The following is a 24,057-nucleotide window of genomic DNA, read 5'->3' as shown; positions in this document are numbered from 1 at the left end:
ACCTGGTCTCAGAAAAAGTATGCTGAATGATGCTGGCCATTGCTCTGTACAGAGCTTCCCGTTCAGTCACAAACTGAAGCAAAGGAAACACACTTTACTATGTGTCAGTTATGAATAGACATAAAACATAACATAACTGTAACATAAAATGTGGAGAATTTCAAGGGGTAGGAATACTTTCAATGCTCTGTGGGCTCAACAGCAAACGAACTTTTAATGTGTTACTGTACATGTTAACCTACTTTTTTCTTTTTTCCCCTTTGTTGTTTTATATTATACTACATTTTGTATGTATTAATTTTAATTTTTAAATAAACACTCATTGTGAGAAAAAAAGAGAACTGCCAAGCTGACCAGCCATGATTTCTGTCTCTCCAGGTAAAAAGCACAGAGACCACAGAAAACAAATACCCCACAGACAAGCCTGTACCCAGTCAAGAGATTGTTGAAAGTTTACAGAACAGGTATAATCAATTTATGGGCTAATTATTTAGGATCATACTACGGTTCATTGATAAAGTTGGCTCAAATGGAAGTGAAGATGTCCGTCAGATTTTTTTATGTCAGCAAAACGAAATATCTTTTACTGTTCGAGCCCACCCGTATACAATTGTGCAACTTCTCCGTATCTGTGCAGATCTGAAACTTTTGAGTGTTCTAATTTGCCACATAAACTGGATCTCTTTGACTTACCAGGTGCTGGTGAATTTTTTTGTTTTGCATGATTGTAGTGGCAATGAGAACCGTTCCTGCATCAGATGTTTTGGTAGACATAGCCGGAAAATGACATTGAAGGCCACAGATGTCAATGATTGGTCCTAAATTAATGCCAAGATTAATGCTGTTCGTGTTTTTTTTTTTTTTTTTTTTAGGAATGCTGCTGGGGAGGGGAACTCAGGCCAGATCAGGCCTAGAGGTAAATCTTACCTGCCAGAGGATATCACCTGGAGTAAGTGGCAGTATCTGCAGAAGGAGCTGTCACACCGATCCAAGGCAACTCCTCTTAGCCCTGCAAATGAGCCTGAAGTAAGTTGTGTGATGTGCTTGTGTATATTGCTAACCTGTTCTGATACCATTTCTCATTAAAGTGGTTATCCAGGATAATTAGAATTTTTCCCAAGCTTTCATTTCATTGTTTCTCCTTTCTTTGTTTGAATGGTGAGAACTGTTAGGGTTTTGTTGAAGTCTCTAGCCCATAAAGCACATTCTAATTTAATGAATATTATGTACTTATTATAAAGTTTCCTTTAGAAAAAAAAAAAAAAAATTCTGTACCCTTTTCATGTTTTAATCAGTGGTAATGTGACCATATAGCCTCCGTCCATGTACCTCTTCCACATAGTAGGGGGCAGTATGTATGATTAGTAAGCGGTCAATCAACACAGCAGGGCTGGGCGGGGGCGGGGGGCCATGGAACCTAAACTGACTATGAGGGCATACAGTGGTGTCCACAGTATGAGGTGTGGACACAATAACACTGTGGCCCTGCTTACAAGAAATAAGTGTTCTGGGATGCATGTGCTGCTCTACTTTCGATGTGCAATCAGTAAAATAGGTGCAGGACAGTGACCAGATATATTGCTTAACTGCATCAGAGAAACGTGGGGTCACCAACCTGTCATTGCTGTCTGGTAAATAGCGAATGAAGATTAATGAGGAATAAATCACAAGATTGCCTAAAGAGAATTAAATATGCTTTGACAGGATTGCCTTTATGATGTATATTAAGCTGTTTACCTTTAAAGTTCATAGAAGAAGAGACACATTGAGGGCAGTAAGTATGTAAACCTATTGAGTGAGCATGGATCAGCATTTCCAATGAACATTTCTATAACCTTGTTATATTCATGGCACTCTGTATAGAAAAGGGTCCTACTGAATAGGGGTCCTTATCAGCCACCATCTGAATAGGATGTAAGAGCACATAGCAGACATCTTTAAATTGTTTTTTAGGGGTGCAGAGTTGCATCCTGGAAAATGATTCATGACATGCAACATGCTATTCTTGAACTTTAGGCAGAAAAGGAAGTGAAGATAAACTTAATATCAAGATTTCCTGGGAGAACCATAAAACCAGTTCCTCCTGAAGACTCCAAGCAACTTCTAACTCGACTCCGAACTTTGAGCGAAGAAGCAGATACATCTCTTCCTCAGGTACAGATTTTCTTCCTAGTTTTACTTAGAATGGGTCCATAGTAGTATTTGAAAGGGAACACGTAGTTAAAGGGACAGTATACCTTCATCATGTTTTTTTCCTCTGCATGGTTCCTTAATTTGATAAAACCCCTCCCAGCTTTTTGGAAAAAAAAGATGGCCCATCATTCACAATGCCACCTACTTGACTAGCCTTTTTGATTCCTGCGGTCACCATCTATGTTTGTTGGCTGTGAACAGAGGACAGCCCACTTGCCTAAAACATCACCCAGCTCAACAAAGGTCAATTTAAAAAATGTTAGCCGGGTGGAAAATTATCGGCTGAACTGTGTCTGCAGCCAATCAGGTGCAGTCACTGTTCAGGTATTCAGGTGCTGCTGCTCTCTAAATACAATATCCGTCAGGGGAAATTCCTCCATCTGAGCTGTTTAGCATGAATATGGGAATCCAATGTGGGGCTGAACAAGAAAAGTAAACGTAAATGTGTATGGCTGGTCTTAGCCTGTGGTATCTATGGGGCAATCCAATGTTCTCAAAGGAGCAGAAAAAAATTGCTCTAAAGTACACACTGCAACACTCAACTTTTTTCACAAAAAAAATCATAATACAAAACTCCAACGTATTGAGACATGTAAATTTTTTGTTGCCCAAATTACATTTTTTTTTCTTTATATGTTTTGCAAACCAAAAAACAATTACCCTTTTCTTTTTTAAAAGCTTTTGAAAGATTTAAATTTACTTTCAGAAAAAAAATACATTTTAGTTAGAACCTATGTTTGTTTTTTGTTTTTGTTTTTTTGTTTTTTTTTGTAAAAAAAGACAGGAAGGTTTAGTTATGGCTAGTGATGTACGTTAACATATTGCTGAAAGGAACTATAGTTCTGTTTTTCTACAAAGAGTGATCTGCACTGGATTCTACTTGAGTGTAACATAGCCAAAGCAGACACATACTAAAAAATAAAACCACTTTTAAGTGAATAATGTAATAAAAATATTTAAATTCAAGTATTTGCACAGTGGAAAAATTGTCAACTCTACTCTTCTGCAATATTATGTAAGAAACTATTGGTTTAAAGTTTAACTGCACCCAAACATTGACAATTTAAATATTTGCATATTCTTAACAAGCTGTAAGAAGCATTTAAGCGCAAATCCAGGCCATACATACAATATATTGTCTAACGACAAGAAGCCTGTATATTTGTACCAGAGTATTTGTCTCCTTTATGTATTTGTTTCATATCTGTGCTGTGATCAGCATGAAACCGCTCCTTCACTTTACCCCTGTGTAAGAGCTTTCCTGTAACAAAGACTAGTCACTGCTGCTCTCTTACCTTGTGCAGGGTAACTGGTCTTTGATCCGCCCCTTTGATTTTAGCCTGAGGAGGGAGGACCTTCTGGTCCTACCTGCAGCTTTACTCTGTGCACAGGCTATGCACAGTGCAGTATAAAAATAACTAAGAAAATGCAGCACTGTGCGATAATAGCATTAATGCTAAAAAATTGCTATTACAATAACATCAATACTATATATACACAAGAAGAAAAACGAATATAAAATATGGTGCAACAAAAATTTGTAAATTCAAGCAAGTTCACAGTGAAAATTAAGCAAATCCATTTTTTTCTATTGAATAAAATGTGTCCAAAAAACAACAATATCCTCAGTAATTTTCAAATCCTCAGATGTTAAAGTGCATGCATGCAATAATATTCCAAAAAGTGACTCTTGTGAAGAAAAATCCAGTTCAGTAAGAGAGTGTCTTCACACATGTGCTGCCCTCCCCCGTGTGGCTGCACTCACCTCAAGCTGTGTGACCGCACAACTAAGTTTTGTTTACTTAAGCTGTTAAACCACTCCTGGGCTCTGAGTTAAGAAGTTTTCAGCAGGATCCCACGGTTAAATCCACAGAGGATATCCTCAATGTTAAAATATAAAAAAGAGGCTGGATAGCGTATTATCATTTGTAAGTTTAATTAGAAAAAGGAACTTCAGGGTACTTACATTTTGATGGTGCTTACAGTACACCAGACTATAAAATACATAAGGTAGTAAAAATCCTCTTCCAGGTAGCTTCAAATCCTATGTGTGCCAGTAGTCTGCTCAAACAAGCATGAAGCTATCTCCTCCACTGTCCTGGCCCCTCCCCTACATGTGACGACACAGGGCTAATCACGTGTCTTCCTCAGGGGGATCACCACACCTGATGCCAATTGTAGCTTAGGGCTTATTTAGGGTAGCTTGCAGGATTTTTTTAATTTATATTTTATGCACAGTGCAGTGATGCTGTTACTGCTATATATACACAAGGATTTATCTGGGTTTGCAAAGGTGTTTGCTTCACACAAAGTGGATTTATATCCTATGGCTAATTCTATAGATGTAGGCACTGTGGAGCAATTATTTAATCAAACTTCACATAGATAGCAAGGTTGGGAGCCTGATCCCCAGTCAGGCGACCAAAAAAGTGGGGGCATATTGGACTATTACGGTACAGTAAAAATCAACTATACATTTTTACATTACTGTTATACTCTCTATATTGTTAATAATTTTTACTGTACCGTAATAGTCCAATATGCCCCCACTTTTTTGGTCGCCTGAGCAGGGATCAGGCTCCCAACCTTGCTAATTATTGATTTCTGGATGATGGTACATGTCTCTATTTTTGCTTACCTTAGCATTCTACCACAGAGGCCACTCGTTTAACTATTAAACTTCACATAGAGATGCATTGAGGTTGTCAACGTCTCATCCCTCTCTTTATGTGCACATGCTCTGTGACTAGTTTAGGGAAGTAGGCTGGTAGGCTGCCAAGTCGAGGCAAATGGGGTAAAGCAAAATGAGCTGAGTGGTTTGAAACTTAAGTGAAAGTGTTTCTGTGTAAACTTTGTGGATGGATTACTCCACAGCCTCTGCAGCTAAAGAGGTCAGCAAGGTACAGTCTCTGTATAAAGGGGCTCCCCACCCATTTTATCTCATCATATTAGCTTTCACCCAAAACTCCTTCCTTCATCATCTTCTTCCTATCTTATAACTGTGACATGTTTGAGAGTAAAATTACAATATAAAGAGTGTTTTTTTTTTTTTGCTGTTTTTTTTATTATTAGGAAAGTGGAATGAATCTGCACAACAATCTGTTTATCTGGCTGTGCTCAGTATCTCAATGGCTGCAGAAAGTAGAGGAGAGGTTGGATACAGATATATCCAGGGAGGAAGCATCTTTGGAGTTGGCAAATTACGAGGTAAGCAGGTATCATCTGTAACAACTGAGTGTACTGCCACCTAGTATTGAACAAGAATCAATAATTATGCAACATTCCCTAAAATATATGATCCTGTATAAGACTCACAATACAACACAAACCTCTATATATATATATATATATATATATATATATATATATATATATATATATATATATATATATATATATATATATATATATATACATACAGTGGGGAAAATAATGATTTGATCCTCTGCAGATTTTGTAAGTTTGCCCACTTACAAAGAAATGAAGTGTCTAGAATTTTTTTTATTATAGGTGTATTTTATATGATAGAGACAGAATATCAACCAAAAATCCAGAAAAAACACATGATACAAATTTTATAAATTTGAGTTGCAGTTCAGCTAGTAAAATAAGTATTTAAACCCCTACCAATCAACAATAATTCTGGCTCCCAGAGACTGGCTACAGTATGTGCTCATATTGTACACAGATTAGTCCTGTCAATTTAAGAATTTGTTCCGAACGACAACATGTTATGTGTATAAAAGACACCTGTCCACAGAATATTTCTTCCATTCAAACTTCAACCTCATGGGCAAGAGCTATCAAAGGACATCCGGGACAAGATTGTAGACCTGCACAAGGCAGGAATGGGCTATAAGACCATCAGCAAGAAGCTTTGTGAGAAGAGAAAACTGTTGGAGCGATTATTCCCTATTGGTGTCAGTGAGAGGAACAGTGCCTCATATCAGTAGGAGGAATTAGTGCTCCAAGGGCCAGATAAAGGCTAGCAAAGGGCCACCGTTTGCAGACCACTGCTCTAAGAGATGGTCAGAAGCTACAAACGTTGCACAGAAGATGGTTAGGGACTGCAGGCATGCTGTGAATGCATGCATCTGATGTGGGTATTATCAGACTTCATTTATATTTTTCAATGAAAGCTAAATATAAACTTTCCTAAATACTAACAACCAAATTCAGCCATGCTCTGAAATAAATTGACAGTTGGAAAAGGAAAGTTTGAATGTGTTTGGAGGGTTTGGCAACAAAGACAGATCTTGTTTAGTACAATTTAAATAATGAGGCTTAATATCCGAAAACACAAGCAGCAATGTATAAATCTTTTGTATAAAAAAAAAAATGGTTTCCTTTTAACTGTTTACAGTAAACCCAATAAAAAATGTACTTTTCTATTCAGAAACTTTCGGCGGATTTAAATTCACTTTCAGAAGAAATGAAAACGAAAATGGACTCTCTGTTAAAGCACATCAGTCATGAGGGCGAGAATGTTGGTGTTTTATCACAATGTTATAATGACATCAGAAACTGGCTTGTCCAGACTCGTGGAGTTTTATCATCCAGAATGAAATGTATGCACGAGGAACTTGAAAAGCAGAACAACTACCAGGTAATGTAAAATATTTGCTTGACAGCTTTTAATATTTCATAAAGGCCTTTTGCTGTCATCAATTAAACAGCATATTTATCATTAAGCACTTAAAGACCTATGCCTATAGCAACAAGTAATGAGGCAGCATTTAAGCACCACATCAACAAACATGTAATTAAATTATAATTTATTCTTGCATTATTTTTTATCTCTGAGCTCTTACGGGAAAATCCGTAAGTCAAGACTACAAAGTCAAGATGTTTGGGTTAACTTAAGAGGAGTCGCATGACTCTCAGCAGCTTATGCTGCATATATAGTCAGCTTTTTCTGCTTATTTCTGAATGGTTGGCTATACAGGTTTGGTTCTGTGGCTCCTGTATGAAAAAGGTTTTTGTGTGTGTGGCTTGGGTATGATAATCCAAGCTGCAGTATCTAGAATTTTTTTTTTTAATCTTTTTATGATTTTTTTTTTCATAACTTGGATTAAAAAAAACAAGGGCAAGCTTCTCAAGCAATCGGCATTCACACCTGTTCTGACTACATTAACCGCTTGCTGACCAGTCGCTGTCATTTTACGGCGGCAGGTCAGCGTGATCCTGCGAAACGTCATAGATATAAGTCGGCTCGCGGGATCAAGATAGCAGGCACGCGCCCACTGCACTGCGGGGGTGCCGATGCTCGTGGCCGACGGTCGCGATGATCGGTGGCCACAAGCGATTGCGAGCACGAGGGACAGAACACGGAAGTGTTTGTGTAAACACACAAATCCGTGTTCTGTTCTGAGAGGAGTGACAGATCGTGTGTTCCTATTAGCTTGAAACCACGATCCGTCACTTCCTCTAGTCAGTCCCCTCCCCCTTCAGTTAGAACCACCTCCCAGGGAACACAATTAACCCCTTGATTGCCCCCTAGTGTTAACCCCTTGACTGCCAGTGACATTTTTACAGTAATCAATGCATTTTTATAGCACTGATCGCTGTATAGATGCTAATGTCACAAAAATGTGTCAAAATTGTCCGATGTGTCCGCCATAATGACGCAGTCACGATAAAAATCGCAGATTGATGCCATTACTAGTTAAAAAAAAATAATAATAAAAAAAATGTTATAAATCTTTCCCCTATTTTGTAGACACTATAACTGGCGCAAACCAATCAATATACGCTTATTGCGATTTTTTTTTTTTTTTACCAAAAATATGTAGAAGAATACATATCGGCCTAAACTGAGAAAAAATTTGCTTTAAAAAAAAAAAAAAAAAAAAAGGGATATTTATTATAGCAAAAAGCACAAAATATTGTGTTTTTTTTTTTTCTAAATTGTCGCTCTTTTGTTGTATATAGCGCACAAAACAAACGCAATCAATCAAATACCACTAAAAGAAAGCTCTATTTGTGGGGAAAAAAGGGCGTCAATTTTGTTTGGTGCAGCGTTGCACAGACGCGCAATTGTCAGTTAATGTGACGCAGTGCCGAATCGCCAATAATGGCCTGGTCATTCAGCAGCCAAATCTTCTGGGGCTGAAGTGGTTAATGGATCGTGCACATCTGCTGTACCATTTTTCTCTGCCATGATGCATCCTCATGGGCAATGTTAGATTTTTCTGGCTGGAGGCTCTCTCAGTGGGCGATTGTTGAAGATGGGTGACTGGCTTGGTACTGAGGCCAATGAGCAGCCAGCATTCAGTCCACTAGTGATTAACTGGAACAGTTTGCTTACCAGCCAGAGCAATTGTTTACCCTGGGGGCCAAGTATACAAAGCACTTGGTCACATTTTGACTGGTGACCCCCTTGTCCCCTAAACGCAGCTCCTAATACTGGCTGTAACTCCACCCCCTTTTGAAGTCCAAATTATGGGCATTCCTGTAGGGGAGGTGTGTCCAGAACAGAGCCCCCCTTCTCTAAGCTTTGTGTCACTATTACAAATGAACCATTAGTGCTGCTTGTTCATTCATAATATTAAAAGATCACTCAGAGCATCGGCTCTGTGTAATCTATCTGCCAATGCCCTGTATGTGTACAAACAGTCACAGATACATTACACAGCGCCGCAATCTTTTACCAATATGAATGATTAAGTAGTGTTGGTCGTTCATTCATGACAGTGACCGATCACTCAGAACTGCATCTGCTTGTACACATAAACAGCATGGGCAATGGATCACACAGCACTGTGTGAGCTCTAGTTTTTATGAATGAACGATTAGCGATGTCAGGCCAGTGCAGTGTATGACATGGCTCATTCATAAAACTGGAATATCACACAGCCTGGAAGCTGAGCGGCTGTGATTCTTCACACACACCTCTCATTCTAGCTGCAGAAATCCACAGATTCTTGTTGCTAGAATTTTCAGTGTGTGTGAATCTCCAGTGTGAATGTGTTTTTACACTATATTTTATAACAGCTATGTTCCATTGATTTATATTATTTTGCAATAATCCATATGCTTAACTGTATCAATAATTTTTATGGCTTTCTAAAATTTCAGAATGACATCCGGCAATTGTATGACATGCTGACCAAGAGGAAGTCCGTTTTACAGCAGTTGGGCAACAGAAGTGGCTGTGAGGCAGCAGTGCTTAAGGTAACTCCATCTCCTGGGGAATCTCCATTCTTTTCTGAATGAAAAACATTATGGGGATTTGTTGTTCAATTCGTTTAGGCATGCTATGTTTTAGTGTTCATTACTCCAGCATTTCATATTCCTGATGTGTGTCTGTTATACCATGTACTTGTGTTTAAAAAGTATCATGTTCTCTTTCTATTTCTTTCTGTGTGTGAAATGCCTGGTGGTCTTGCCAGTCTCCCCGCTTTAATGTATCAAACTGACCATGCTAGGCATGAAAGCACATCCATCCCAGTGTGGTCAGTTTTCTTGCTGTGCTGAGAGCATAGCCTGCCTGTCCTGCAATGGCCAAGACTGGTGCCGACATGCCCCTCTGTTCATACCTGGTGGTCTTCCCAGTCTCCCTGCTTTCCTATATCAAACTGGCCATGCTAGGCATGAAAGCACATCCATCCCAGTGTGGTCAGTTTTCTGGCTGAGAGCACAGCATGCTTGTCTTGCAATGCCCAAGACTCAGCACAGCCATTCACTGAGAAGATCACTATATTGCTATTTCTCTTCCTCATGATGACGCCCCCGCAGTCTCCACCCATGCATCTGTGAGTAGAGGTTATGTGATCACTAATCCAAAAAAAGGTAATTTATATGTGTGTATATGTGTGTGTGTGTGTGTGTGTGTGTGTGTGTGTGTATATATATATATATATATATATATATATATATAGCTTGTATTTCTGTTTTAAACTGAATAAGTTGTTTTACAAGGTTAGGATCCACATATGCTTTAAAGGGACCTTGTCACCAGACCATTTATTTCAACAACAAACCTACCATTGAATTATATTTGCATTGGCCATATTTTATGCATGGTTTTTCAAACCCTTTGAAAGCAGAAAGATTGCTAAGACTACCAGGTATGCCCAGAGGGGCATGTCTACCCCTGTAGACACCAAAACCATGAGTTTACTGCTGGGTACCATTACCTTGGAGGTGATGTCAGCAGACTTAATGCTGTCACCAAGATGACACTCTGTATTATCTCCCTTTGATCCTACCCTGGCTGCGACATAAAAGGTAATTTGGGGAGGAGAAGGGTAGAGGAGCTGGGCCAACTCAGACAATAATTAGACACACCCAAAAGAGAAGAGGGCTATAACCTACAAGGAGAGAGAGGCTGTGCCAGGAAATTGACTCTTCCTGGAATAGTCAAATTCTCTAGCAAGGCATGAGCCAAGTAAATTGTTTATAGAAAGGAAAAGCACTGCAAGTAAGCATAAGATACCAGATTTTTCAGCGCTTTTTTTTAAGTTGGTGACCGGGTCTCTTTAAGCAAGCTTATTCATTTTCATTGGCCTGTCAGCGCACCTGAAAAAACAAAAGCAATGCATTAGCAAGCATGTGGGAATGTGAGACATGTCTAAGGCCCCTTTTAGTTAGTGTTACTAAACCCAGGACCCTGCATTCACTATATCTGGTCTCCCACAGTATACAGAACATGGACATGCAATTATTTTAATAAATATAAACTAGGGCTAGGGCTGTTACTGATTAAAATTTTCGCGTTTGATTAATCGATTTTATTTAATCGATTATTCGACTAATTTTGATTAATTTATAACGCACATACAGATCCAACTACTTTTAGCTGATTTAGCACCGTTATGGCAACAGCCGAAGCCGGACATAGTGGGTCATGGCTAGGACGTCACACGTCATAAACTCAGCCTTACTGTGCCCATAATCGCAGCTTTACCGTGCCCATAATCTCAGTCTCACCGTGCCCTTAATCGCAGCCTCGCCGTGCCCATAATCGCAGCCTCGCCGTGCCCATAATCGCAGCCTCGCCGTGCCCATAATCGCAGCCTCGCCGTGCCCATAATCATAGCCTCGCCGTGCCCATAATCGCAGCCTCACCGTGCCCATAATGCTGTCTCACCGTGCCCATAATGCTGTCTCACCGTGCCCATAATCGCAGCCTCACCGTGCCCATAATGCAGTCTCACCGTGCCCATAATCGCAGCCTCACTGTAGTCAGTGCATGTGCCTGGATTACACAGTCTGCGGGCATCTCCCGCTGTGTGTCTCGGAGCTGAGTGTGAAAACTTTGGCCGCTCTGTGAGAAAAGTCCCGCCCTCCTCCTAGATCAGCTTGTGTGATAGACAGAACACTGCGTCTATCACACGAGCTGATCTAGGAGGAGGGCGGGACTTTTCTCACAGCGCGGCCAAAGTTTTCACACTCAGCTCCGAGACACACAGCGGGAGATGCCCGCAGGCTGTGTATGACATATAGTGGAGGAGGAGGAGGGAGCGGAGTGCTGTGCTGCAGCCACAGCTTGGCCAAAGCTGATACCGATCAAAAAAAATAGCTACCGATCAAAAAAATTTTGATTAATCAAAAAAATTAACGATTAATCGAGGAATTAATCGTTAATTTCCGCAGAGCTACTAAATACCTTTTCTCATCAGCAGTATATAGCAGTCTTGTGACTTCTATCCGTGTCTGGTTAAAGCTTGTAGGAGGAGTTTTCATTCTTCTCTAATTGTCCTGTAAGGCTGCAGGACCCTTGACTTTCTGTCTGCACAATGCTGATTGGCCCTGTGCTGATCACATGCATCCTCCAACAAAAAAAATTTTCTACACACCAAACTGAGCACGTGCAGAGTGCCTCCAAGGCGCTGTACTATCAGGAGATGGATTGGGGACAGTGGAAGAAGGGGAGGATCAGAGAAGACTCGATCATGCAGCTTTTTTACACAATGCAGAGGATTAACCCCTTAGGTTCTACTATGAGTATAACAAGTACGCTTTACTGAATATACAGACTGATTTTTACTGTTGTGGGTTTAGTAACACTTTAAACATCATATTGACTCAATATATTTGCTGAAAATAGGACATAAGTCCTCCAGGATAACCAGCTCCTGTTTACCAACTCTTATGACATCACTGCAGACCTGATTATATGACAGTTGTAGTAAATAAAACAATTCCTTATTTCACTTTTTAACAATTCTAGTTTCCTAATGTAAAAACCCAACAAAACAAAATGTTTGTGTCAGTTAATTATGGTAATTGTGTTCTACTTTTTGTGTCTCAGGAATCTGCTGCGTATGAGACAGAACTTCAAAATATTGAAAGTCAACTGTCTGTGCTGAGTGAGAAGGGAGAAAAATTGTCCATTCCCATATCTTCCAACCAAGAAATTCACAAGCTGCAGGTTTGTATGTTTTACTTGTATATGAGGGATGTAAAGAAGGCCATATATTATGCAGTTTTCCTTGTTGAAGGAAAGAAAATTGCTGGATTCCCTCCCCCTGCACTATTATATTCTGACAGTGGGAGGTTTCCCAGCCGTCAAAATACAATGACCATTGCTGACAGCTATAGTGATCGAACAGGGAAAAAAACCTGTCAGGCTGGTTGTACCGAAGTTGATCAATAGATCGAATTTAGTACAACCAGCCTGCCCATAGATGTATTGAAATTCAGCCGGTTCCTGCTGGACCAGCCGAGTTTCAATCCATTTATGACTGGCTGCGTTTTTTTTTTTTTAATTCAGCCAGCTAAAAAAAAAAGAAACCAAGATTCCTCCATCCACACGAATAAGGTGGCTGGAAAAATCCTTCCTGCTACGGCATTGTTTCTGTTAGAACATACTGATTATCAGCGACTGCAGTCGCTTATCAAGAACATTTTTTTGTGTCTACTACTGTCGAACAGGGACAGCCACACACTGACTCAAATTCACTCAGTCCCTGCTGAACCAGACAGTTTTTAATCAGTGTATGGCCAGCCTAGATAATGTGCAACCCCAGTTCCTCTTGAGGATATGTACTTTGCACAGAGACGCATATGTGTGCCACTGCCAAGAAAGGATATTCACTTCGCTTTTATCCCCTTCACTGCAGGGCCCGGCCCCCCATTTTTAACCTCAGGTGGCCAGATCATTATTGCCATTTTTAACTTATTTTTTTATTTTTTTCACCTGAAGCTTTAAAAGTAAGTAAAACATAAAAAAAAAAAAAGTTTTCTGAAAGCACAGGGCCTGTAAAATTAAAAGATGAGGCCAATATTTTGTATATGTCATAATAGTTGCACAAATGTTCTTACTAAGGGCCAGTTCACACCATAAAAAACGCATTCCTGATGCGTTCCAGATGGTTTTCTGCATGCGCGTTTTTAATGCGTCCCAGTGCGTTTTTGGTGCGTTTTTTTTTTATGCAGTCCAGTTAATTTTTCCCCCTCTTTTTTTCTTAATTTTAAATAAGTACATGTGTGTTCCAGTGCGTTTTTGGTGTGTTTAGGTGCCTTCCAGTGCGTTTTTAATGCGTTCTAGTGCTGGAAAAATGCAGCATACTCTACTTTTCCTTCTGGAACTGCAAGCACTGGTGTGAACTATGCCATTGAAAACCATAGAACCTACTTTCAATGTGTTTTTGATGCAGAAAAAAAACGCACTGGACTGCATGTGGTGTGAACTGGCCCTAAAAGATAAAACTAATAATGTTAATAACAAATATCTGTAGATATTAATTTATGTCTATGATGAATGTCAAAGAAGTGCAAAACTGTAAGGGCCAGTTCACACCATAGAAGCGCAGTCCGGGTGCGTTCCCGATGAATTTCTGCATGCACGTTTATGCCGCGTTTTTAAATGCGTTCCAGTGCGGTTTTTGGTGCGTTTTTGATGCAGTCCAGTGCATTTTTTCCCTCCTCTTTTTTTCTTAACCCTAATTAAGGACATGCGTGTTCAAGTGGGCTTTTGGTGCGTTCCAGTACAGTCCAGTGCAGGAAAAATGCAGCATGTTCTACTTTTTTTTTCTGGAACTTGAACTGCAAGCACTGGTGTGAACTATGCCATTGGAAACCATTAAAACCTGCTTTCCATGCTTTTTTGATGCTGAAAAAAAACATACTGGACTGCATGTGGTGTGAACTGGCCCTAAGGCTTTATGAGCACAAGTAATAAAAATTAAATAGAGGCTTTTTTTAAAATGTATTATTTGTATATTTATGCCTCTGAATGCACTGTTTCAGCCAATGTGTTCATGCACATTGTGGCATTTAGATTCATATTTTGGAGTTTAGATCCAGCATAGATGGGAGTATTTTAATATGCCCGTGTGCATGCAGCCCTAAAAATTACTAGCTAAAAACCGTGAGGCTAGTTTTATACTTAATGTATATGGAATGTTTTACAACCTCTCCTGAACCATTTAACTTGACAGATGATAACTGACGTTTAAAAATGTCAGTTTTGCCACATTTGTGTTTAGAAGCGTTTTTTTTTTTGTTTTTTTTTAAATAGTCAAAAATTTATGTAAATGAAACGCGGCTAAACGCAAGTTACTGTGTTTACTGTGTTCCGTCCTGAACGCATTTTTTAGCTTTCCAAAAAATGCTTCTAAACACAACTGCCTAGAAAGGACTATAAAGGACCCTGTGTACATGTACTGATAAGATAACATAGAGAGTTCAGGGGCAGCTGAAAAAAAGTCCCAACTGCTCCTAAACGTCCTTTTACCAGCAGCAGTGTACATGAGGCCTTAGATGTTGTGGTAATACACAGTCCACAAGGCATGAGTTTCAGTGCTTTATTTTAAAAGGCACCTTGTCAGTGTATTTCAGTGCATAACAATGCACAGATGAATACCCTCTGTGCTGTTTAATGCATGGTAACTTGTGTTGCATTTAGGCAGCCCACTAAAATCAATGGGCCGTCAATGCACCAAAACTTCCCCAAAAATCTGATGTGCCAGAAAATAGTTGATGCAATGCACGATGACAACTTTTTTCCTAAATTTTTGTAATCTTTCCCCAAACATGTGTAAACAGGCCCTAAATATTAAGAATTATACAAAAATCTCAATTAAAAAATAGAGCTAAGGAAAGAAAAGATAATTAGGGTTAATAAGGGGTTAAACAAATGTAATTTACCAAAAACCTTTTTTTTATTTTTATTTTTTTTTAAAACTTGTAAGGTTGCTTTAACTGAAATGATATACAGTTCAAAGGTAACTTATTTGATTGCTGCAAGAATGTTAGCAGAGTAAATACAAAGTAATGTTACTTTTTCTCTGAATTATGTCTGAGCAGTGTGGATGCCATTCAGAAGAAATACAAAGTAATATTACTTGTTTGGATTTCTTATGAGCTGGCGTTTGACAGCTGCTGCTCCTGCAGCTTCTGTACTAAAGCAGTATTTAACCCAAAACCAAAAAATTATTATATTGCCGCTTACCCAAGCTGACCCAGTTCCCCCACACATAAACCAGACCAGGAGGGGAGGCCAGGGGACCCACTGGGGCCAAAAAGAGGAAAAAGACCCTGCCAATGGTGAGTAAGAACCACTTGAGTGTGCAAAGAACGTTATTTGTTGTAGAGAGCACAGTCACCACAACTATTGAACTTGTGACCGTTCACTCCAGCATCCAGCACAACATGTTCTATGCTGGATGCTGGAGTGAACGGTCACAAGTTCAATAGTTGTGCTCTCTACAACAAATAACGTTCTTTGCACACTCAAGTGGTTCTTACTCACCATTGGTAGGGTCTTTTTCCTCTTTTTGCCTCCCCTCCTGGTCTGGTTTATGTGTGGGGGAACTGGGTCAGCTTTTCAGGCTAGGCACCCCTCTTTTTGAGGCACGCCACTTGTGTTGGAGCTCCGGCTCAAGCAAACTGGGAACATCTTTTTGCATTCATATGTTTTTAATCTGCATGGTCTGAAAGGGTTGTCATCTTAATATATATATAACACTTAGTATTCTCGCTTAATTATACCCTTGAGGAAGGAGATACACATATGTGCTCCGAAACGCGTCGGGTGCAAGAATTACTGGTTTACTACTTGTACTATGTTGTGATGACAGCATTGTAAATTTGTTCTATTGTATCTTTTTTATGCGTTTTTTATATTTTGTACTTATTATATTGAATAAACATTTTTCAAACTAGATTAATTTTTCTCAAACAATTTATGTGCCTTAAAAGTCCACCACAAGGGGATTTTGTTTCTTTTCCGAACTCCAGCTTATACTTTATAATCAGTTACAGCAAACCTTTTTGTTTCCTTTTGGGATAAAGGTTTTACATAAAAAAAATAAAAGTTGATCACTGTAAGCACCCCTGCCAGTGTCCACTCCCTCCATTTATGAAGTGCTTTTCATTGCTGGAAGCTATACTACAGCTTCATTGAATGGAGGAGGGGACAGAAAGGGCGGACCCTGTCGGCAAACGTTCAGAAACTGACTGTGACAGGTCCGGCCAATCGTATTAACTGTCAGAGCTCTGTAAAAATACCACTGAAGGGTGTGTGTTTGGGTTTTTTTTGGAGGGGGGCAGAGGGACACAGTATACTTATCATACAATGTAAGTATTGTCCCTTGTGGCAATTAAACAAAAAAAGTGTAACTAAAATCTTTTTTTCTTTTTTTTTGGAACGTTAGTGAGGTCAAATTGACAAGGAATTTTAAAAGTAGTGATGAGCAGATTCTAACAAATTCCCTATGTAGTGGTACCCCTGTAAGGGCTGCTGATTTGGTTATATCAATCCTCCAATCACCCCTGCTGCCATCCTCCCCACAACCCATTAAAGCAGAAAACAGTCAATCTTAGTATTTATTTGCAGGATTGAGCTTGGATGGGGAAAGGATAACATGAGATGCCCTTCTATTTTGTGCATTGCATGTGGTAGATAGTTGTTCAGTGGCCTTGTAAGAACACTAGATACGCTCCTTTCTTCCTAGTTTCTTTTGGTTTGATAACTTTTTCTGTAGCCTCTTCTTATATGCAAATTCTTACTGCAATAACATACTAATGTCCTTTTTCTTCCCTTTCAATTGGACAATAAAGAGTCACTCTGAATAACTCTTCAATAGTAGACCTTGATGGGATTATCCCTATGAACCAAAGGCCAGAAACTGTCCCTGCTTCTTCCTAATGTTCCAGAGAGTTAGACACCCACACAGTCTTTGGGAGGCACTGTCATTATGCTAACCAGGCGGGAGATAACTCGGTATCCCCACACAATGACCTGACATATGACTGTGAACGGACTATTGCATTTAGTTAGTCCATAATTATTAATACTGTGTTCCCCGGCCACAGCATTCTACACTGCTCTGACCAGTTTCTCTTTTTATGTTACACTGACCTTATCCTCCAGAACAGCTCTGTGTCCCCGGTCACAGAATGCGGCTCTATTCTCCTCCGCTTGACCGCTACTTCCTCGCTTTGATCCTCTTTACATCCAAGTCCTGTGTTCCCCGGTCACAGTAGCTTGATGCCTCCTTAAAGATGAAGATCCTTATCCTTAGTTCCTTTCTGATGGCTCCTCCATCCCTCCTCCACGCACATGGCGCATCCCCGCATGGGGATGCCCAGAACAGCACCTCACTACTCTATGTCGTCTTTCTGGAACTCCAAAACTCCTCCCTCGAAGCATGTGACCCCAGCTTATATGAAGGGCCTGCCCCCTGCCAATGCAAGTTAATGATTGGTCAGGGCTCCTCACATGAGCTGCCTGTCACTCAGATCTCAAGTCCAACCTCTCTTCCAGAACTATCCTTCTGAAAGCAGGGGGGGCATCTCTGAGTCAGAGTGTAGGTGGCCACACCCCCCACTACACTGATCACTCCCAGTCCCCTGTCCCAAATCACAACAACCAGGCCCAGCCTAAAACACAAACCTGGCTAAATTTACCTACACTTGGGCCCTACGCTAGAAAAATACTACTCTAGCACCTACCTTTAGGTAGAGGGTGCTACACCTAATTTACTCCAAACCGTGTGGATGGACGAATTACTCCTGCTGGCTGTTGTATTCTGACAGCCAGCTCCCGCGGGTGTCAGAATACCTGAACAGTGACTGAAGATGATTGGCTGTAGTCACTGTTGTGCATACAATTTTACACTTGACTCCACTGATTTTCAGATTGAAGTTTGTCGAGCCCGATGGTGCCAAATGGGTCATCCACTGAAAACATTTTGGCCAGTTCAGAAAGAAACTGTCACCATTCAATCCTTGTATGGCCAGGTTTATTCTGGATACACTTCAGGTTAAGCGTTCAGGATTTTTTTTTTAATTAATCATGATTTGAGTATCATATATTTTTTGGTATATCTTTCTATATAATGATGTAACTATGCTGTGCTAGCATTGAGACTCAAAAAGATCCACACAAATACATCCAGTTCAGATACGCTGCCAGTACTTTGTGCACATCTTTAGGAGATAATATACTCAGACTATGGGGTTGATTTACTAAAGTCAAATAGACTGTGCACTTTGCAAGTGCAGTTACTCCAGAGCTTAGTAAACGAAGAGAAGCTTTGTTGACTTCCATCATCCAATCGCGTGCAAGCAAAATTGCTGTTTTTTTTCTTTTCCTTGGATGTGATTGGGTATTCTTTGCAAAGTGAAGCTTCCCCCCATTTTACTAAATTCTGGAGCAACTGGACTTGCAATGTGCACAGTCTATTTGGCTTTAGTAAATCAACCCATATGTCTTGTCTTGTAGATGATCGTCTTGTTACAAGAAGCAATGTTCTAGCACAGATGTCATCCGTATCATCCTAATGGCCCGCACACACAATCCAAATATCGTACGACAGATTGTACAACTTTTTTCGCTTAATAGTTTCAAGTAGAAATTGAATAGGTAACTAAAGTCACGAAAATTCTCATACGACAAAAAAATAAATCGGAAGTTATGTCATGTGTTATAATGTATTTGTAATGTATTTTCGGATGACAACTATACTGACTAAATGAAAATCGTATGATCTGGTATCTCACAAGGAAAATTTTCATGCTTGGCCGATCGAATAATATCGGATGAACTGTCGTGATCGGCTCTTGAAAGTTGTGTACACACGACCTGAAAATCGTATGATTCTTCCTCGGACAACAGTTTTCGTACGATATTTGGATCGTGTGTGCGGGCCATAAGTAATAAACTGACCTTATCCCCAGTTAGATTGCAACTTTACCCATATTTCTGCTGCAGAATCATTTATATTTGTATCTTTTCTAGGATGTCCTGGATGAGTCCTGGAGGATTCTCAGAGTAAAACAGGATGAATATAGCGGTGTGGTTATTGCCAAGTCCCAGGTTGACGCACTGTTGTCTGGGGTCACTGACCTGTTATCTTTTGGGAAAGAAAATATTTTGATGAGTAAGGACTACAAATGTGCAAGTAAAGAAGCCTTAAATGTCCATATTGAGGAACACAAGGTATGAGTAACTTGCGATATTAACAATCCATAATAACGATTCTCTTAAAAGGGCCGTGGTAATACTCAACTGAAAAAGAATACCTATAACCACTATACAAAATGCACTGCATATTTTACAGTAACACAGTATACCACTTTACTAGAACCTCCCATGGGTAAAACCACAATTACCAAGCCTAGAAAATGTTAATATAAATTATTAGTTAAACCAATATTCTTTTTTCAGTTGAGGTGCCCTTTAAAATTATGCACCCCATTCAAAATGAAAATTAAATTTTTTTTTACATAAGACATCCACACATGTAGGGCACCCAAGGTTAGAGGCAATTTATTCTTCCAAAGCAAATACATTTTGCGCACTGGTACTGACTAGTATTCCAATGTTTCTCTTCTTCCTCAGCTTCTCTCCTTCACTCAGCTCATATGACCTCAGTGCTGACAGAGTAGGGCATGGGAGAGGCAAACAAGGATGCTGTGCAGATGCCCGAAGACCTCCTTATCAGCCAATGACATCATTGGTTGTTAGGATGCCAGTGGCTACAAGGTTGTAATGGTGTACAATAGAAACCTGTGGGTTTGAGTAACTAAAAGGCAGGCTTCATCCACCTATTGGCTTGTATAAAGTCTGTGGGCAATTTTTAGGCATTTTGCCAATCGCCCCCCCAAGGAAAACCAAAAGGCACCGAAGAGGGTGCCTGGCCACTCTGGTTGAAAAAGGCTGAGTTAAATGGGTTGTAAAGAGTTTTTTTTTCCTTACTGCATTCTATTCAGTAAGGTGAAAAACATTCTGAATGCAGGCTAGGTACTGAAGACTGTGGGAGCACTGGGAGAGAGCAACAGAGAGGTAATATAAGTTAGTTCTGTGTGACAGGACACAGAGGGTGGCCATTTTTTTAGTAGTATCTGCTGGATGGTCAAATGCTCAAAAGTCACTATATAGCCCTAGCTTGCCGTTATACTACCCTGGACTGCCCCATATACTACCCTAGCCTGCCCCATATACTACCCTAGCCTGCCCCATATACTACCCTAGCCTGCCCATATACTGCCCTAGCCTGTCCATATACTACCCTAGCCTGCCTATATACTGCCCTAGACTGTCAATTTACTACCTAGCCTGTCTATACACTACCCTGTATATATACTGCCCTAGCCTGCCCCTTGGAATTGAGCATAATGGTATGTCATATAATTTTACATATAGACAAGGTGCTGTTGCATGTAAATCTGACTTCCTCATAAATTTAATTTTAGCTTTAATTATCATGATATAAAATAATGGATGTGGGGGCCTTTTGGTGGGCTTTTTTTTTTTTTTTTTTTTGGGAGGGAGCAAAATGTCTCTTAAAGAGGTTGTATACCCGCACAAATTTTTAAATTTTTTTTCAAACCTGTAAGGCAAAAGGCATAATGAGCTAGTACTAGCTCATTATGAAATACTTACCTTAGAATGAGGTGTCGGCAGCTGTTCCCGTCCCACTCCGAGGGAGATGACACTTTCCCTCGGCATGTCTTCCGGGTTCGCGGCTCTGGCGCTGTGAGTGGCCGGAGCCGCGATGTCATCACTCCCGCGCAAGCGCGTGGGAGACTTCTTCCTGTCAAGGTCCGGCAGCGTCTGCCGGACCTTCACAGTGCATGCAAAGTGAATATCTCCTAAACCGTACAGGTTTAGGAGATATTCATTTTATCTATAGGTAAGCCTTATTGTAGGCTTACCTGTAGGTAAAAATACAAAAAAGGGTATACAACTGCTTTAAATACCAACTAGAATAAGAAAATGCTGCTGGCCTCTATGCATAGTGTAATCTCCTTATAGTGCTTTGCCAGTTTACTGTCCTCATTTATTACCCTTTATCTTCTAATCTTCACAAAGTTCTCTGAAGCCTTTTCTTTCTAATGTCCTTATATTGGCTGTGAATAGGCATAGAACAAAAAGCTTCATCGGCTATTTTTTGTTCATCACTGATTGATTATATAACAAACTTGCAGCATAACTTCAGATGTACCCTTTGACACTATCCCTGGGCTTAGGGGAAGTAAATTGGACTCTTGCTTTTCCTAGTATACAATTTTCTTGCTTAAAATTACATACAGTATGTACTGAACCTCTCCAGTGAAAAGTCACATCAATATTTTGTTGATTCATAAATGCCATGGCGTGGGGAGAAAAACAAGAACTTTCAAATCCATTTCTTGCGCTGTATTTTTTTTCCTTTAATATGTGTTTTTCTTTACATTACTATTAACTGATGAATGATCAGCCATTTGTTTTAAGGCAAATAGAAGAACTCCATTTAGCATTTTGTTCATTTTCATTTCCAATCATCTTTATTGATATTTTCAAAAAAGATACAAAGAAAGTTCATCATAGTTCAATAAGCTGAAAATCAAAATTGTAAAATGTTAAAAGAAGCCCACGTACTTATTTCAGTATAACAACCTTTTTTTTTTTTTAATTAAAGTCTGTGCATTTTTACATAGACCCCCCTTCTCAGGAAACATGGTGAAGTTTGAATATATGGCAAGCAATTGGGCTTTAAAGTGTTACTAAACACCGGACCCTGCATTCACTATATCTGGTCTCCCACATTAAACAGAACATGGAAATGCAATAGTTTTAGTAAATATAAACTGCTAAATATAAAATATAGTAAATATAAAATACATTTTCTCATCAGCAGTACATAGCAGTCTTGTGACTTCTATCAGTGTCTGGTTAAAGTTTGTAGGCATTTTCATTCTCCTCTAACTGTCCTAGGAGGCTGCAGGACCTCTGACCTTTTGTCTGCACAGTGCTGATTGGCCTTGTGCTGATCACATGCACCCTCCCAAGGGAAAAAAAAAAAAAACACTCTAGCAATACACACCAAACTGAGCATGTGCAACTTGCCCCCAAGGCAACTATCAGGAGATAGTTTGGGGACTGTGGAAGAAGGGGAGGATCGGAGAAGCCAGGATCAAACAGCCTTTTTACACAATGCAGAGGATTAACCCCTTAGGTTCCACAGTGAGTATAACAAGCATGCTTTACTGCATATACAGACTGATTTTACTGTTGTGGGTTTAGTAACACATTGGTTTATTTTTGTATGGAAGGTTTTATAGATTTTACAGTCAGACCATTTAGTGACTCAGGTAGATGTAAACCCTAAGTGGATCACATTAAGGGCCCTTTCACATTGATAAGTTTCTCCTACGTTTTTACCTTGCAAGAAAAATGTTTCCCTTTAAATCCTATGGGACTTTTCACACCACTGCGTTACAGGTGCGGTGAGTTTTGAAAACTGCACCAAAAACTCAGCTTCCCATTGAAATGAATGGAAATTACAGTAAAATGCACCATGATTTGCCTTTTGGTGCATTTTTGAATCACATGTCCATTTTTCACAGGTGCAGGCAACCCAAAAACACGCCAGAAACGCACAGGAAATGCATCTGAAACACAGCAAAATTGCAGTAAAAACACATATGCTATTTTGCTACAGAGCAGTGAGAAAGGGCCTAAAGTCTTTCAAAATACTTATGTCATATGCTAGTATTGTTATCTATGTGTATACTGCCCATGGAGTGATGATGGCAGGTGTGTACGCTACAGTGTCTTTAGTGTACCTTTTTGTTTTCTTGTTTTTTTTCTGTCTTGTATTTTGCTTTTGCAATACCTAAAAAATAGGTAATGCCTAATGAAAACGTATTTGATTAAAAAAAAAAAAAAAAAAAAAAAGGAAAATCTTTCTAAGCATTGAGAGCAAAGGTGGTATTTACTCGTTTTTTGTTTTTTTTTGCATCTATATACTGTTCTTCCCCAGCCTTGTGTAGCCACTTTCAATGTACATGCACTAACACCAATGGCAGTTGAATGTCTTGCTCAGGGTGGGTTTCCTGATGCGACAGTGGCAGAACATGCATGCTCAATGAGCATCGACTCGAAAAACCGGACCAGAGCGTTGTCACACTATCACAGGAAGTACCCGAACAAAGCCCTAAGGCTTCATGTACATGAGACGTTGTTCAACCCCTCCTGAACGATATAACATGACAGCTAGAAACCGGAGTCTAAAAACGTCCGTTTAGCCGCGTTTGCATGCCGCGTTTAGTCACTTTCAGCTGCGTTTGCGTCTAGAAGCGTTTGAAAAAAAAAAATTATTTCATTTTTTTCAAAATAGTCAAAAATGAAAAACACCTGTAAATGAAACACGGCTAAACGCGCGTTACCGCGTTTAGCCGCGTTTGAAATGCCTCTAAACACAACTTCTGAATGCATTTTTTTGGGTTTCAAAAATGCCTAGAAACGACTATAAATGACCCTGTGTACATGTACTGATAAGATAACATAGAGGAGAGTTCAGGAGGAGTTGAAAAAATCCCCAGCTGCTCCCAAAGGTCCGTTTACCAGCAGCAGTGTACATGAGGTCTTAATGTTATTTTAAATAAGGCTAAAGATTTAAAAATGTCTTTCAAAATTAGATTAGC

General features: G+C 39.7%; 1 protein-coding gene across 6 annotated transcripts in view; it reads left to right on the top strand.

Moving 5' to 3' along the window:
• SYNE2 (spectrin repeat containing nuclear envelope protein 2) overlaps positions 1-24,057 on the top strand; it is a 582,128-nt gene that overhangs the window by 386,765 nt on the left and 171,306 nt on the right. For all 6 annotated transcript variants that reach the window (XM_073609718.1, XM_073609721.1, XM_073609720.1 and 3 more), the window contains 8 exons: positions 379-464; positions 873-1,026; positions 2,017-2,154; positions 5,266-5,400; positions 6,590-6,799; positions 9,271-9,366; positions 12,449-12,568; positions 19,385-19,585. In XM_073609718.1, coding sequence (XP_073465819.1) covers positions 379-464; positions 873-1,026; positions 2,017-2,154; positions 5,266-5,400; positions 6,590-6,799; positions 9,271-9,366; positions 12,449-12,568; positions 19,385-19,585 — 1,140 coding nt within the window. The remainder of the gene's footprint in view (positions 1-378; positions 465-872; positions 1,027-2,016; positions 2,155-5,265; positions 5,401-6,589; positions 6,800-9,270; positions 9,367-12,448; positions 12,569-19,384; positions 19,586-24,057) is intronic.

Source organism: Aquarana catesbeiana, linkage group LG13, assembly GCF_042186555.1.
Source record: "Aquarana catesbeiana isolate 2022-GZ linkage group LG13, ASM4218655v1, whole genome shotgun sequence".
NCBI classification, from domain to species: domain Eukaryota; kingdom Metazoa; phylum Chordata; class Amphibia; order Anura; family Ranidae; genus Aquarana; species Aquarana catesbeiana.
The sequence above is the reverse complement of the archived record's forward strand: the minus strand, read 5'-3'. Positions and strand labels throughout refer to the sequence as shown.